Source organism: Prionailurus viverrinus, chromosome D4 (assembly GCF_022837055.1).
Source record: "Prionailurus viverrinus isolate Anna chromosome D4, UM_Priviv_1.0, whole genome shotgun sequence".
Lineage (NCBI taxonomy): Eukaryota > Metazoa > Chordata > Mammalia > Carnivora > Felidae > Prionailurus > Prionailurus viverrinus.
In genome coordinates, this window is record NC_062573.1 from 3714086 (window position 1) to 3730281 (window position 16196).

The 16196-nt window shown below is 39.1% G+C and overlaps 1 protein-coding gene across 9 annotated transcripts in view; it reads left to right on the top strand.

Moving 5' to 3' along the window:
- Nucleotides 1-16196, top strand: part of SCAI (suppressor of cancer cell invasion) — a 159737-nt gene that overhangs the window by 112761 nt on the left and 30780 nt on the right. For all 9 annotated transcript variants that reach the window (XR_007146359.1, XR_007146358.1, XR_007146357.1 and 6 more), the window contains 2 exons: nt 1492-1591; nt 3553-3634. Coding sequence is in view for 6 of the 9 variants with exons in the window: in XM_047830469.1 (XP_047686425.1) it covers nt 1492-1591; nt 3553-3634 (182 nt within the window). In the remaining 3 variants the exon portion in view is untranslated. The remainder of the gene's footprint in view (nt 1-1491; nt 1592-3552; nt 3635-16196) is intronic.

The window sequence follows — 16196 nt, forward strand, 5'->3', positions numbered from 1 at the left end:
CTGTAACTGTGAAAGTTCAAGTCCTTGTCATGATTTTGTTTCTGTCCTTTATTTCGTTTTATGGATTCAACCTGAAGAATATTGGGATGCTATTTCAGAATGAAAACTTTTTAAAACTATTCAGAATATATAAGTCCAGAATATATGAAATTGGTCAGAATTTACTTGAATGTAAATTAGGCAATTAGATCTTTGTCTGGACAAAAAAAAAATTTTTTTTCTTAACATCCTTAACATTTTCCTCTTCATCTGTTTGTTGAAATTTGCATTCCTTTATACAATGCATGTCCCTGCCATCTTCCTTGCATGACGTACAGGTCCTCTTAAAGTGTTAAAATGAAAACAAAACAAAATAAATCTCAATGTCTTTTCATTGAAGTGATTTTTAGGGGTAAAATATAATACAACATTAACAGTTACACACAATCATAAACTACTTTGAAGTTTTTTATAATAAAGCTAGTAATTTTATTTTTAAATAAATGGAAATTTTGTAATTTTTTTTAAGTTTATTTATTTATTTTGAGAGAGAGAGTGAGCGAGCAGGGGAGCAGCAGAGAGAGGAGAGGAGAGAGAATCGCAGGCAAGCTCTGCGCTCTCAACACAGAGCCCATCGTGGGGCTTGGGCTCACAAACTATGAGATCATGACCTGAGCTGAAACCAAGAGTCGGACACTTACCCGACTGAACCACCACAGTGCCCCTTTTTCCATGTTTTATAACATAAACTGTTGAATCAGGTTGTCTGAGCTCCCATTTAACATATTGACCTCTTCTTTTCCTTTTTTTAAAGTACAAGAGGTACTAACTAAATGGTCCTTTGGGAGAGATGATTCCTAACATCGCATAGCTGTTCCATTTAGACAAGAGTTCAACTAACCAATGTGATCAGTAGGAAAGGCTAACTTTAAAACCGAAAGTACAGTGGCTGACATAATAATGATAATAACAGATTTTTTCACACACAGAAATTTGGCATTCCTTTTCTAAAAATGAAGTGTTTATCAATGAGAATTTTCAAGTCCCACTCAAAGTTTTTCCCTAAATTTTATAATTGGTGGCTCACTTAAAATTATATTTAAGAAATTATTAGGTCTTCTTTCTGCAACTTTCTCACTTAGATAATTTGGTTGAATGTGAGATTTTGATTTTGCTTGAAATGTAAAGATCATTTTGAACATCCCAGCTCTCCATCCTTTTTACTACCCAGAATGAAGGGGTGCAGTAGATTCTTGTTTTGTTTCTCATTATCTTCTGTTTGAAGAACTGACAAATAATTAAATGATTTTTTAAAATGTTGAAACAGGCAACATGCTGAAATCATTTAAATATTGTATTAAACTAGGATGTTAAATTTTAAAATGTTTAAAATGTTTTGTGATTATCTTCCACTTGTATCAATCAGAGATTCGCACAAGACCTTTGAATTTTGAGCATCAGATCAATGTTATTCTCCAGCTGAAGTCTAGGATTCTTCCCTTGTTTTTATAGGTCCTTACGATTTTGGCGGAGTACTTACTAATAGTAACCGGGATATTATAAATGGAGATGCCATCCACAAACGAAATCAGTCCCACAAGGAGATGCACTGGTATGTATTCTGGTGTCTCTCCTTATTATGAAAGTAAACGTCTGTTGTAGAAAACATTAAGTGAATGGGGACTTTTTTTAGTACTAGAAATATTCCCTCAGTATAACACGTATTTGGGTTCTAGCAATATTTCAGGCTCTGACTATCCTAGGAAATTAGAATTTTTGGCTGTTCTTTGTTTTTAAATTTTTCATTCAGTATTATATGTCAGGCACTATTCAGTCATGGGGATATGTCAGCGAACAAAATTAACATTCAAGTTGGAGGAGATTTTACGTGTATACATAAATAATATGTCAAGACATGATACATGTTAACATCCATGCAAGAAGCTTTTTTAATATAAGAGTCTGTTGTTTAGATATAGTATAAATGAACTTAGGTGTATGATTTTAAGGAAATTTCACCTATGAATGTTCACTCTTTTTCTAAGTACAACACATTCACTGCTTGGGCCATTATTGGCTCTAGAATTTTTCTAGCTGAGAGATAGCAATTTCTTGTTACAAAGGAGACTGGACTTGTCTGAAACTGCATTTCTAATCGCATTTTACACAAAAATGTTATAGCTGTTCATATTAATGAGAAAGGGAAGACAGGGAGATATTTCAAATTATGTGTATAGTAACTAAGATTCCTCCAAGCCATATGTTCGTGCTGTCATTGACCTTAGTTGTAGATGATTTATATTAGAAAAACTTATGTTTGGGGCACCTGGGTGACTTAGTCGGTTAAGTGTCCGACTCTCGATTTCGGTTCAAGTCGCGATCTAGCGGTTCGTGAGTTCGAGTCCCACATCGGGCTCCACACTGACAGTGTAGAGCTTGCTTAGAATTCCTTCTGTCTCTCTCTCTCTCTCTCTCTCTCTCTCTCTCTCTCTCTCTGTCCCTCCCCAGCTCTCTGTTTCTCTCTCCCTCAAAGTAAATAAACTTTTTTTTAAAAACCTGTATTATTTAAAAGAAAAACTTACATTTGAAACATATTGGTTTGATGATGTTACTCATTGACACATCATTTTATATATTTATGTTTACATTTGCATTAATATCTTTATACATACACCCATTGTCCAGTAAGCTACAGATAAGAGAGCATGCACAAAATTGTTATCTTTTCCTACGCACTGGCTCCCAAATGCATATTGTGGGACTTCAGCCTTTGGGTGCCATAGGTCTTCTGTGGGCCAATGAATCTATACGTTTAACAAGCACCCCATCTGATTCTGACGCAGAGGTACAGAGGAAACGTAAAGAATAGTAAAAGGAGAGCCTGTGCATATTGCTGCAATGTTAAGATATAGCTTGAAATATTAAATATCTTTAAAATAAATACATTGAAATACAAATCTGGTTGTGTTAGTACATCCTGTTTTCAGAACATTTTCTTAGAAGGAGCTTTTAAATACTAACCCAGCACCTAAATGCTGACTTGTGGGATTTTCCTATTGTATGTTTTGTCCATCTATATATCTGTTGACTTCTCTTTAGCTTGAATATTCCTGTATAATAATGATCTCTGAACATTTTTCTAGATAAAACTGCTAACGTGTGTATCCCAGTAAATAGAGACGTGTTTTGTCTCTTGCTGAGTTGATCTTTGTTTTTTGCTCAGTGCCATGATGAAAAGGAGATGTGAGGGGCGCCTGGGTGGCGCAGTCGGTTAAGCGTCCGACTTCAGCCAGGTCACGATCTCGCGGTCCGTGAGTTCGAGCCCCGCGTCGGGCTCTGGGCTGATGGCTCGGAGCCTGGAGCCTGTTTCCGATTCTGTGTCTCCCTCTCTCTCTGCCCCTCCCCCGTTCATGCTTTGTCTCCTTCTGTCCCAAAAATAAATAAACGTTGAAAAAAAAATTTTTTTAAAAAAAAAAGGAGATGTGAGCAGACCAAACTGAAGAATAAGATTTCTGAAACTTGGCCAGTTTAGTTGTACAGTTATTCATCGTCACCATTGTTTTGTTTTCCCAGCCTTCATCCTGGAGACCTCTATCCTTTCACAAGGAAGCCACTGTTTATTATCGTGGATTCATCCAACAGCGTTGCATACAAGGTGAGTTCCATCAGCACCATTGTGCATGTTAGACATTATGGCACCACTCCAAGGTAACCAGTCTTAACATGTGCCTTTTTATTTTGCTTTATTTTTTTACATTTTAGCAGTTTGTATTTAGTCTTTCTTTTCTTTTGAGGTTGTGCATGCTAGTCAGGATCTGGTGCTATGAATAGAAACAAGAAGAAAACGCATGAATGGACACTCAGTGGAAAATAATAAATCCTCCTGCAGGAAAAAAAAATTCAAGATTTCCAAGATCTCTGGTGGGAGGTTTATTTTTGTTATATAACCCAGAGTAATTTTCTTTTATAGGAGTAGGAGTATATAGGAAAGTTTTATTTTCTAGTTTTCAAACGTTTCTCCTTTTCCACACTGAGCTGCTATAGTTTAAATGAAATTTCTATTCCATCTTACATAGTCACAGTCTGAATATCAACATAAATTGTTTTAGACGCACTTTTTTTTTTTTTTTTTTTAATTTGTGACACTAAGTAAAAAAAGATGGCCCTGAATGCTGAAATAAGTAACAGGGAACTAAAGTGAAAAACTTCTGGTTTTATATTTTGCTCTTGAAGCAATGGGTTTCAATGACTGTACAAAGAATGTCCATAGTGAAACACTTTAAAGTTGGATATTAGAATTCAAACTACAGTAATTTACAGGAAAATGAAAACAGAATCTTTGGAATCCTTTGTATGTGGTTGGAATATTTCATTAGTCAACAATATGTTCAAAAATATGCTAGGAACACAGATCTGCCAATTAAAACTATTTCTGTTGTGAGTGTTCGTACAATTAGATAGAGAAGCAAATATTAGTAGATTTATTTTAGGAGAACAAGGAAAAAATGTCTGCTTGCCAAGAGATGACTCCAAACATATGTTTTCTATCTAATTTTTATGTTTAGTTTCACTTTTTAGAGTTAGTGTCTGAATTTCAAGAGTATCCAATCCACCCTACATTTTTTAGCATATATCCTGCTACCCATTTTGTCAAGTTTCACAACTCTTGATGTTTAGGAAAATTAGCTGTCAACTTTATTGAATCATGTGTGTGTTGTTGCTTTTAATCTTTGAGGGGATGGGAAGCTGCTGAAGGAAAGAAAAGGTTTATTGGCTACCTCATTCAAATCTATAAAACCAGAAGAGTTTTGTGCCTTGACAGAATTCAAAGGAAGCATTCTGTGACCTTGTCAATGACAAGGAATCATTTGCTACAGTTTACTGATGTGACAATATGTTGATGTACTAGGTCCAGTGTATTACTGAATATGATCTAGCATGCGTTTAGAATATTTTAGCAATCTATTAATTTCCCTCAGTTTGATTGGATATTTGATACCCCCTTTTATAATCTCAAGAATGTCATTCATTGTATGTGCCTGCTATTTCCAAAGTGCTGTTTGGGTACAGAATGGGTATTGAATGCTGATTTTTATTTTTTTGGTATTTTATTTTTTTTAATGCTTATTTATTTTTCAGAGAGAGAAAGAGAGAGAGAGACATCATGAGTGGGGGAGGGACAGGGAAAGGGAGGCACAGAATCCTAAATAGGCTCCAGGCTCTGAACTGTCAGCACAGAGCCCAACGTGGGGCTTGAACTCAGGAACCATGAGATGATCACCTGAGCCAAAGTCGGACACTTAATCGACTGAGCCACCAAGCGCCCCTTGAATGCTGATTTTTAAAAACACTATTGTGCATAGTTGGAAATGTATTTCCCTAATTATATATCATGATTTAATTTGAGATTTCAATATTCTGATACCCAGAATGACAGTGGACTAACAGAAAGCTTTTCTTGTTTATTCATTTGCTCTTGATGGCACATGCAATGTCACTCCTTTAAAAAATTAAATTGTCCAGAACATACTTATCTACGTACGCATTAGTAAGTCAGGCAAGTCAGAGCATGGCAAAGACCAGTTTGTTCTTTTTAAAAATTAATACTAGGGGCGCCTGGGTGGCTCAGTCGGTTAAGCGTCCAACTTCGGCTCAGGTCATGATCTCGCGGTCCTTGAGTTTGAGCCCCGCGTCAGGCTCTGTGCTGACAGCTCAGAGCCTGGAGCCTGTTTCAGATTCTGTGCCTCCCTCTCTCTCTGACCCTCCCCCGTTCATGCTGTCTCCCCCTATCTCAAAAATAAATAAACGTTAAAAACAAAAATTAAAAAAAAATTAATACTATTCGGTACCTCTAAATCAAGTATGCAGTCGTCTGTGTTGACATGTGAAAGTGTCTGATATTTACTTTTCCCACAAAGCATGTGCGAAGAGTCTTAAATTATCATTTAACATATTTCTAGTGAAAAAGAACTGTGTGATTGATACATTGTTTCTCGAGGATCAACTTGACTGTGTATGTTTCACATATATGAATGTTTCATGAGCATGTTTGCTAATGTTTTTTATATAAATACAAACATTTCATGCATACTTCTTCATTTAAGTATTACTTTTTTATTTTTGTGAGAATTAAGCTCCTGCATATAGTTTAAAACTGTCGCTCACAACTCTTTCTGTGTATCAGAAACATTCGAGTCCTTCTCGAAACCATTTGTACCTGGGCCCCAGCTCCTGTGACTCTGCATCACTTGACTTGGGGCCGGTCTCAGGTATCAGTACAATTCCAGTGTGTTGTCAGGGTGGGGACGACTCAGTCAGCAAGGTGTTACCAGAAACGGCAGTTGCCATACTCCTGCCAAACCCCTGTTTGCCTTTTCCCAGAGGCCACCAGTCACATCTTTTGTAGCTGATTATTTGTCTAAATAACATGCTCGTGTTGATACTTCTTGGTTCTTCATTTTCAGGCATTATGTACTGATGTCCCATTGCAGAAGAGAAATTCAGCTCTTTCCTCTTCTTATCCTCTGCTCACATTTATACCTTTTACCTCCTTTTCTCCCCACAGTAGATTTCTTCTATCATGATTTTGGTTCGCTGAATATTTCATGCTTATATTACGATGACTGTAAAATGCATCTAACAGTTAAGCCATATAGTAAACTTCTTCTTTCCCATGCAACTTCCTGCTTTTCCTGGGGCAAATAATTATGTGACTTTGTTCCTTGTTTTTGTCTGAATGTCACACTGATTCAACCCCGATCTTCTCACCAGGCACCTACGTCTTGTAGGTTGTTCGGATTCATCTGTCTCTTCATTTTTTCTTTGTGCTGAGTTACCCCTCAGAGCCTCTGAACTGGTGCCCTCTGCAGAACCCTCATCCCAGAACTCCACTTCATTGTTATCCTGAGAATTCATTATCTCTCCTTTGTTTCCTGAATCCCATGTCTTCCTCTTGGACTCTCCCGTATACTCTCTCACTTTGGTGCAGCATCTCCAGGAGCAGCTTCCTAGAAAGGCTGAGCAGGAGGTAAAATATCTGAGGTCTTGCACTCCTTCAATTGTTCTTTAATTTACTCTCACCTTTTGATGATGGTTTTGGTAGAGACTGGAAATTATTTCCCCTCAGAATTTGGAAGGGATTGTTAATATTGCTTTCTAGCTTCCAATGCTTCTTGAGAAGTAGGAAAGCATTCTCATTCTGGATTCTTTTTGTGACCTGTTTTCAGTCTCTGGAAACGTGTGGGATTGTCAGTTTGTCCCCAGTGTTTTTCACCTTCATTACGGTGTGCCCCAGTCTGGGTTTACTTCATGGTACATGGCATGTACTTCCTGAGTTTTTTCAATGTGGAAACTCTGCCCATTTACTTGAGTTGCTCATTGATCTCCTCTCCCCATTTTCTCTGTTCTGTATTTCGGGAATTTCTGTCATTCCTGTATTGGACCTTCTAGTCTAGTCCTCTGTTTTCTTGCCCTTCATTTTCCATATTTTGTTCCTCTTGCTGTTTAGGAGATTCCCTTGCCTTTATCTTCTTTTTTTTTTTTAATTTTTTTTTTCAACGTTTATTTATTTTTGGGACAGAGAGAGACAGAGCATGAACGGGGGAGGGGCAGAGAGAGAGGGAGACACAGAATCGGAAACAGGCTCCAGGCTCCGAGCCGTCAGCCCAGAGCCCGACGCGGGGCTCGAACTCACGGACCGCGAGATCGTGACCTGGCTGAAGTCAGACGCCTAACCGACTGCGCCACCCAGGCACCCCGCCTTTATCTTCTAACCTATGAGATTTATTATTTGTTTTCTAGATGTTTCTTTCATAAAGAAATAAATGTATGTGTATGTATATACAACAAATATGCGGACACATATACAATCGTCTTGGTTTTGATCTTGTTTGAAATATCTTCTCTTACCTTTGAAAATATCACTTGATCGTTAAAAAAATTCTCCCTGCATGCTATCTTTTTCCTCCATGTTGATTTGTTTCTCTTTGGTTTTGTCTGTATATTTCTTATTAGAGACTTTTCTCAGAGTATCATAATGCTTGCTTGTCTGCTCAGTTTTGAGAGAGGAAGCTAGCACAGTGATTGGAATCTCTGCGATTGTGGGCAGGGCTTGTCACACTGACATGCTCAGTGTGATGGTCTAGCTGGACCATTTAGCTGGGTAACCTCTGATGTCAGCATCTTTAGGTCTTTTTTCATGGTCTGCTCAGATGCACCAGGATGTGATTATTAGTGCTATGCTTTGTTTCCGCTAAAGTCTCTGTGTGTTTATATTTGCATATACATATATCTTTATGTCTCCATTGTCTTACACTTAAAATATTCTTAATAATGCATGTTGAATGATTAAATGAAGGTGCACATTATTATCTTTATTTTGTAGTTGAAGAAACTTTGCCAATGGAGGTTAGGTATTTTGCCTAATTGATTCCACCAGTCTTTCTTATTCCAAAGCCCAAGCTCTGTCCGTATTTAGGAAAAGAGGAGTTTTGCATGCCAGTCCTAACCTCATTTCAGAGGACAGTGATTGAAACACCAAGATATACATGGGAAGTATGGCCCAAACTTCCACTCTCAAATTGTCATTAGGGAATGGGCAGGTTGAAGTGGTTTTATTTCTGTGGTCACATAGTACTAGCAGAGTAAAATAAAATCCCTCAGTCATGTTGGGTAACACGTCTTTCAGTTCTGCTTTCTTTTCTTTGGAAGAAGAAAATCCTTTGAGTGTTTAAATATTTGTGACAGAGCTGGATCTCTGCCAGTGAGCATAACTTACACATTTGTCAAAACAGTCATATTTACGTAAACAGCCCCATCCTAAAGCGTTTGACTGATGGATGCAGATTGCCGCAGGCTGTCAAGACGTTCACCTTCCTAACCAGGGCACGTGAGAACTCTTCTGCCAGCCAGTTGCACTCATTCCATTTCTTTTTGCTACTTTGAAAGACCATCTCTTTGTTTTTGGCCTTCTGCAGTTATACCGTGATATGTCTAGGATTTGTTTCTTTATATTTAACTCACTGGGATTTGTTGGATTTCTTGAACTGGTACGTTGGAGTGTTTCATTATTGCTGGAAAATTCCTAGCCATTATCTCTTCAGATATTTGTTGTACCCTAGCTTCTCTCTCATCCCCTTCTGAAACTCTGATTGTATATGTATATTTAATAGCCTAGCATTTGCACTGTGTCTTCCACATCTCTTAACTTCTCTTCTACATTTTCCATCTTTTTGTGTATCTGGTTGAGATTTGGATAATTTTTTCTGATCTGTTTTTCAGTTAACAAATTCTTACTTTAGCTGCGATTAACTTACTTTTAAACCCATTTGTTGAGTTTTATATTGGTTGTGTTTCATTTCTAGACGTTCTGTTTGGTTCTTTTTCAAATAATCCATTGCCTTTTTAATTTTTAATTTTTAAAGTTCTTATTTATTTTATGAGAGAGAGGGTGCGTGCATGAGCAGGGGAGGGGCAGTGAGAGGGAGACAGAGAATCTGAAGTGGGCTCTGCACTGGCAGCAGAGAGCCTGATGTGAGGCTCGACCTCATGAACCATGAAATCATGACCTGAGCCAAAGTTGGACAGTTAACCCACTGAGCCACCCAGGTGCCTCTCCATTTCCTTTTTTATAGCTTGTTCTTTTCTGTTTTCAGGTTTGTTCTTTATTTCTTTAAACTTAATAAGCATACTCATTTTGCTCTTTATTATCTAGCTGATTAGGCTTATACCTGAAATCTGCTTTTGCTGCTGAAAGATACCCTTTGGTATTTTTGTATTCTTATATGCTTGATGATCTTCGACTACTTTCTTCTCGTTATCCTTAAAACTATTTGTGGGAAATGGACTGAAGATACTTTCATCCAGAGAGGGTCTGCATTTGCTTCTGCTAAATACTTGGAGGCACTACCAAGCCGTGACCATGTTTTTACGATTACCTCCCTGGTGTGAATTTGGGCTGCACACATGTGAAAGGGGTAGCTTAGAGTTAGAACACTCAGGCACTGTTGCGTTTTGTTTGTCTCTGTTCTGTTCAGTACTGAGAAACTTCCCTGCAGGCCCCTTGAGGAGTGGTCATGGGGGAAGGATGGTAAAATTTGGTTTGGGTTCATCCTTACACTAAGGGCGTAGCCCAGCTTAACAGGGCTGGTTTCCTGTTAGACTCTTCTTCTTCTGTCTTCTTAGGCAGACCCTGAGCTCTGACTTGTGTCCTCCTCTCTGGATAGGACCTTTAAAACCTGAATTCACGTTGTTCGATTGCCTCGGGGCTAAAGATGTCTGGAGTCAGCTTATTTTCTCAGTTTCTTCTACTGGTTTTTCCACATTTCTGTGACGTCTTATCATTGGTGTACCCTGGGCTCTCTCTTTTTCCTCTTCTTTTCCAGCTACAACTCACTCTCTTGATGCCCTTATTTAACATTTGGGTTTTGTTTTGTTTTAATTTAAGTAATCTCTGCACTCACCATGGACCTTGAATCACAAGCCCAAGATCAAGCGTCGCATGCTCCACCGACTGAGCCAACCAGATGCCCCGAAGCCCTTATTTAGTTTCATGACTTTAATTACAATCTCTATGCTGACAATTTCTAAATTCCTGCCTCTGGCCAGACCTCTCTCTGTTACTCCAGACTTAAGTGTAATCTACCTGCTCCATATCTAATTGGTGATTCTAATAAAGATCACAAATTTCACATGCCCAAGACAAAATCCCTAAGACCTCTTCCTCCTCCAGCTTTCCCCAGATCAGTTAATGCAGTTAATGACTGTTATTACACTTTGACAGTTGCCGCAGCCCAAATCCTTGGTTTCATACTTGCCTCCTCCTTCCCTCACATCCCACATCCATTTCAGGAAATCCTCTTGGCTGTAAATGATATATCCAGAATTGTCCCACCTCCACTGCCATCACCCTGACCCATGCCATCGTGTCGCCCTTGAATTCTTACAGGAGCTTCCTTAACAAGTCTTCCTCCTTCTGTCCTTGCTTCCTTACAGAGTGTGTCTATAAGTCAGAGGACGTCACTTCTCTACTCAGAATTTCCAGAGACGCCTCATCTCACTCAGAGTGGAGGCTTCATGTGATCTGCCCTCACACACCTCCTCGCTCCCCTCAGATGCATCTCTGACCTTTTCTCTTGCCCGTCTCCCTATCGTTCAGTTCTCTTCAGCCACATTGACCTTGCTATTCCTCTAACTTACCTGGCAGTCTGCTGCTTTGGATCTTTGTGTCTATTCCCCCTGCCTTGAATCCTCTTCCAAAGACACCCACGTTGTTCTTCAGGTGTTTGATAAATTGAAGCCTCTCCATAGAGTCTTCCCTAATTGCCCTATGCATTATTTTTATTATTTTTTAAAAGATTTATTTATTTTGGGGCACCTGGGTGGCTCAGTCGGTTGAGCGACCAACTTTGGCTCAGGCCACGATCTCATGGTTTGTGAGTTTGAGCCCTGCGTCGGGCTCTGTGCTGACAGCTCAGAGCCTGGAGCCTGCTTTGGATGCTCTGTCTCCCTCTCTCTCCGCCCCTCCCCCACTCATGCTCTGTCTCAGAAATAAATAAACATTTTAAAAAATTAAAAAGAAAAGATTTATTTGTTTTTGGATGAGCACGAGCAGGCGAGGGGCAGAGAGAGGGGAACAGAGGATCTGAAGCAGGCTCTTTGCTGACAGCAGAAGCCCAATGTGGGGCTTGAACTCAAGAACTGTGAGATCATGACCTGAGCTAAAGTCGGATGCTCAACCGACTGAGCCACCCAGGTGCCCCCCTAATTGCCCTATTTAAAATCATATGCCAGGGTGCCTGGGTGGCTCAGTCGGTTGAGTGTCCAACTTCGGCTCAGGTCATGATCTTGCAGCTCGTGAGTCCGAGCCCCACATCAGGCTCACTGATGTCAGCCGGTCAGCACAGAGCCCACTTCAGATTTTCTGCCCCTCCCCTGCTTGTGCGCTCCCCAAAAATAAATAAATATTTTAAAAAATAAGATAAAAAGTAAAATCATATGCCCCCTTGCATTCTTTATACACCTCTTTATTTTTTCTTAATTATCATGACAGCTTCTTTATAGTGCCATCCACCATTCTAAGCACTTTACAAAGATATTTTTTAAGTGTTTACTTATTTTTGAGAGAGAGCAGGGGAAGAACAGAGAGAGACGGGGAGCGACAGAGACGGGACAGAGGATCCAAAGCGGGCTCTGTGCTGACAGCAGACAGCCAGTGTGGGGCTTGAACTCATACACCGCAAGATCATGACGTGAACCAAAGTTGATGCTTAACTGACTGAGCCACCAAGGCACCCAGCACTTTATCAGTTTAAAAAAATGTTTAATCCTCAACAACCCAAGGTGTTACTTTTATCATCCCTATTTTTTTACTGATAAGAAAACCACTGCACAGAAAGGTTCAGTAATTTGCCCGAGGTCACACACACGATAGGTGGCTGAGTTGGGATTTAAACAATCTGATTGTAAAGTCTGGGCTGCTAACCATACTCTGCTGTCTTTCCATTTGTAGCAGTTGCCACCTTCTATGATATTGTGTAACAACTTGGTTTACTGTGGGTCTCTACCGGCCACCTCCACCCCCATCTAAATGCCAGCTCCTGGAAAACAAGATTCAAAGAAAAAATCTGTTTTGTTTACCGCTGTCTTCCTAGCACCTAGAACAGTGTATAGTCAGTGGGTTTAAGGAGTATTTGTTAAAGAAAAAAGATCTTTAAAAAGGACACTATGTACTATTTTAAAGTTACAGAGATGTTTTAAAGTATCATTAAATAGATAATTTTATGGGAGAAAAAGAGCTATTGTCTATAAGAAGGAAATCAGAGCGGTGCCTGGGTGGCTCCCTCCGTTGAGCGTCCAACTTTTAATTTTGGCTCAGGTCGTGATCTCACGATTTTGAGATCCAGCCCCGCATCAGGCTCTGCGTTGAGCATGGAGTCAGCTTGGGATTCTCTCACTCTTCCTCTCTCTCTCTCTCTCTCTCTCTCTCTCTCTCTCTGCCTTTCCTCTGCTCTTGTTCTTTCTCTAAAATAAATAAATAAACTTAAAAAAAGAAATCAGAAAATTATAATCATAGGGTATGAGATAGAGGCAAATGATCAAAGTTATCTCCTTTTTACCCACAAGAAAATCTAGCCCTTTGGGGTTTACCAGTAAATACTTTTATTATACATTTTTTTTAATTTTTAAAAATGTTTTTATTTATTTTTGAGACAGAGAGAGACAGAGCATGAGCAGGGGAGGGGCAGAGAGAGAGGGAGACACAGAATCCAAAGCAATGTCCAGGCTCTGAGCTGTCAGCAGAGTCCGATGCGGGGCTCAAATTCATGGACTGTGAGGTCATGACCTGAGCTGAAGTTGGACGCTTAACCGACTGAGCCACCCAGGCACCCCATTATTATTTTTTTAAGTTTTAAAATTTATTTTAGTAATCTCTATATCCCATGTGGGGCTCAAACTCATGACCTCGAAATCAAGAGGAACATTCTCCAACTGAGCCAGCTAGGTGCCCCACTAGTAAATACTTTTTATTTGTTTGTTTGTTATGTTTTATTTCATTTATTTTTGAGAGAGAGAGAGAGCACACATCAGGGTGGGGGGGCACAGAGAGGGAGAGACAGAGAATCCCAAGCAGGCTCCACGCGGTCAGTGCAGAGCCCAACCTAGGGCTCGAACCCATGAACCATGAGATCATGCCCTGAGCCGAAATCAAGAGTCAGACGTTTAACCGATTGAGCCACCCAGGCGCTGCCACCAGTAAATATTTTTCAACTTTTAGAATCAAATACACAATTCCAGAGCAATGAAGTTCAGAACTATCCATTCTAGGAGTGCCTGGGTGGCTCAGCTGGTTGAGCGTCCGACTTCAGCTCAGGTCATGATCTTGCGGTTCATGACTTCAAGCCCCACATCGAGCTCTGTGCTGACAGCTCAGAGCTTGGAACCTGCTTCGATTCTGTGTCTCCCTCTCTCTCTGCCCCTCCCCTGCTCGCACTCTGTCTCTCTCTCAAAAATAAATAAACATTTTAAAATATATAAAATTATTAAAAAGAACTATCCGTTCTATAGCAATTAGGTCACAAGATGCTTGTATGACCTTGAGCACGTTCTTGGTTTTACCTGTGCCACTTTTTCTTTCTCTGCAAAATAAGTTGGCAATACTGATCTTACAGTATTTTTAAGATTACAAGTTAGGATCTAAGAAGTCTAGGATGATCCCTAAAAGGCAGTATTAGCATTCAGTAAATTATAGAAATTATTATGATGATGACTCTTTCAAGGCACAAATAATACACACAAAAGAAAATCCTACCCCAGATTAGTTAATCATTATAGATTAGAAAATTTTAAATAAAATACTAGGAAATAGACTTATTTATTAATAAGATAATCTAACAAAAGAGTTTATCTGAATCATGTATGTATTTTGTGAAAATCAATCAATATTGTATCCTATGCCAATAGGATAAGTAAGAAAAATCACATGCTTGTCTCAGGGGTCATTTTGTGAAATCCAATAAAATTCAGTACCCATTCTTAATGGAAAAAAAAAACAAAACTCAGCTTATGTGAAAAGCCTCTATATTAAGTAGCCAATTTTGGACTTCGAGTGAGAAACATTAAAAGTATTCTTAGTTAAAATGAGAAAAAGAGAATGCCTGCTGTCATTTTTGTGATTGATTTTGTTTTAGTCCTAACCAGAATTGTTTAACATTCCCCAAATAAAACAATGAAAAAGGTTGTCCAGACTAATAAGAGGTGTAAATATTGAAAAGAAAGAAATAAAAATCTTTAAAAAAATTTTTTTTTGATGTTTACTTATTTTTGAGAGACAGAGAGAGACAGGGCATGAACGGGGCAGGGTCAGAGGGAGAGAAAGGGAGACACAAAATCTGAAGCAGACTCCAGGCTCCGAGCTGTCAGCACAGAGCCTGACGCGGGGCTCGAACCCACAGACCATGAGATCATGATCTGAGCCGAAGTCGGATGCTCAACCGACTGAGCCACGCAGGCACCCCAGAAATAAAAATCTTCAATTATAGATGATACAATTTTATATTTAGAAAATCCTAAGGAATCACAAAACAACTTAATATGCAAATAGATCCAGCAAAGTAGTTAGATATGGGATGAATATACAAAAATAAATAGTAGTGTTATATATGAGCTATAGCAAGTTAAAATTTCTTCAACGTATGTTCTATTTACATACATTTGCCATAATTTTTCTTAGATATAATAGCATTAAATCATATAATCCCTACATGGGGGCAATTATGAGACATTCCCAAAAACTTGCAAATAAAGAAAATAAGAATCATAAGGGAGTTAAACTAAAATTAATTACCAAATGGGTTAGAACCAGAGACACGTGAGGTATCTTTAAAGAAATAGTTTTCCAGGCCTAAAATTTAAATATAATCTGATTGAAGGGAATCAGAGGTCCCCAAGATCACCCCCAGGCTCAGCAGTTCACAAAGACTGATAATTCTCAGCCTATAGTCACACTCAGTACTGAGATTTCTCACAGTAAAAGTCTCAAAGTAAGAAGGCACATGCAATGAAGTCTAGAGAACAGCAGGCACAAACTTCCAAGAGCCCTCTTCAGTAAAGTCACAGTGGATGCCCTCAGTTTCTGTAGCAACAAGTGAGACGACGCAGGTGAAATGTTTACCAGGAAAGCTCACTAGGAACTCGGTGCCCAGGGTTTTTATTAGGGACTCATTGTGTAGACACCCTCTGCCTGGCACTTCCAAAATGCCATTATCCTAGAAGGAAAGCAGGTGCTCAGCATAAACCATCGTGTTTACAATCTTGATAAAGTGAGCCGCTCTTGCCAGTTCTGCTAATGGTGGGAACCCTCCCCACATCTAAGTCCCCAGAAGCCAACCTGCGACCAACTTTCTTAAGCAGGCCTTTCAAAGGATTGCTGTCAGGCTTTAATGAAAAAAAAGACTAACTCTTTGCACACAATATTTAAAGAAAAAAAGAAGAGAAAGGTTGGTCAACAAGAGAAACAAAGAGAAGAGAGACCTTGGGACATAAATAACAGCCATGTGCATTTTAACACTATCCAAGATCAAGAGCATCATGGCCAAAGATCCAGTAGGCCATTCCTGCAGTGTGGATAAATATCTCCAGCTGCCTTATCTGAAGAATGCTCCTTAATATCATTCATCTTACTCCCTTTGTTTTGATTGCAAGAAATTTCTAATTTATTT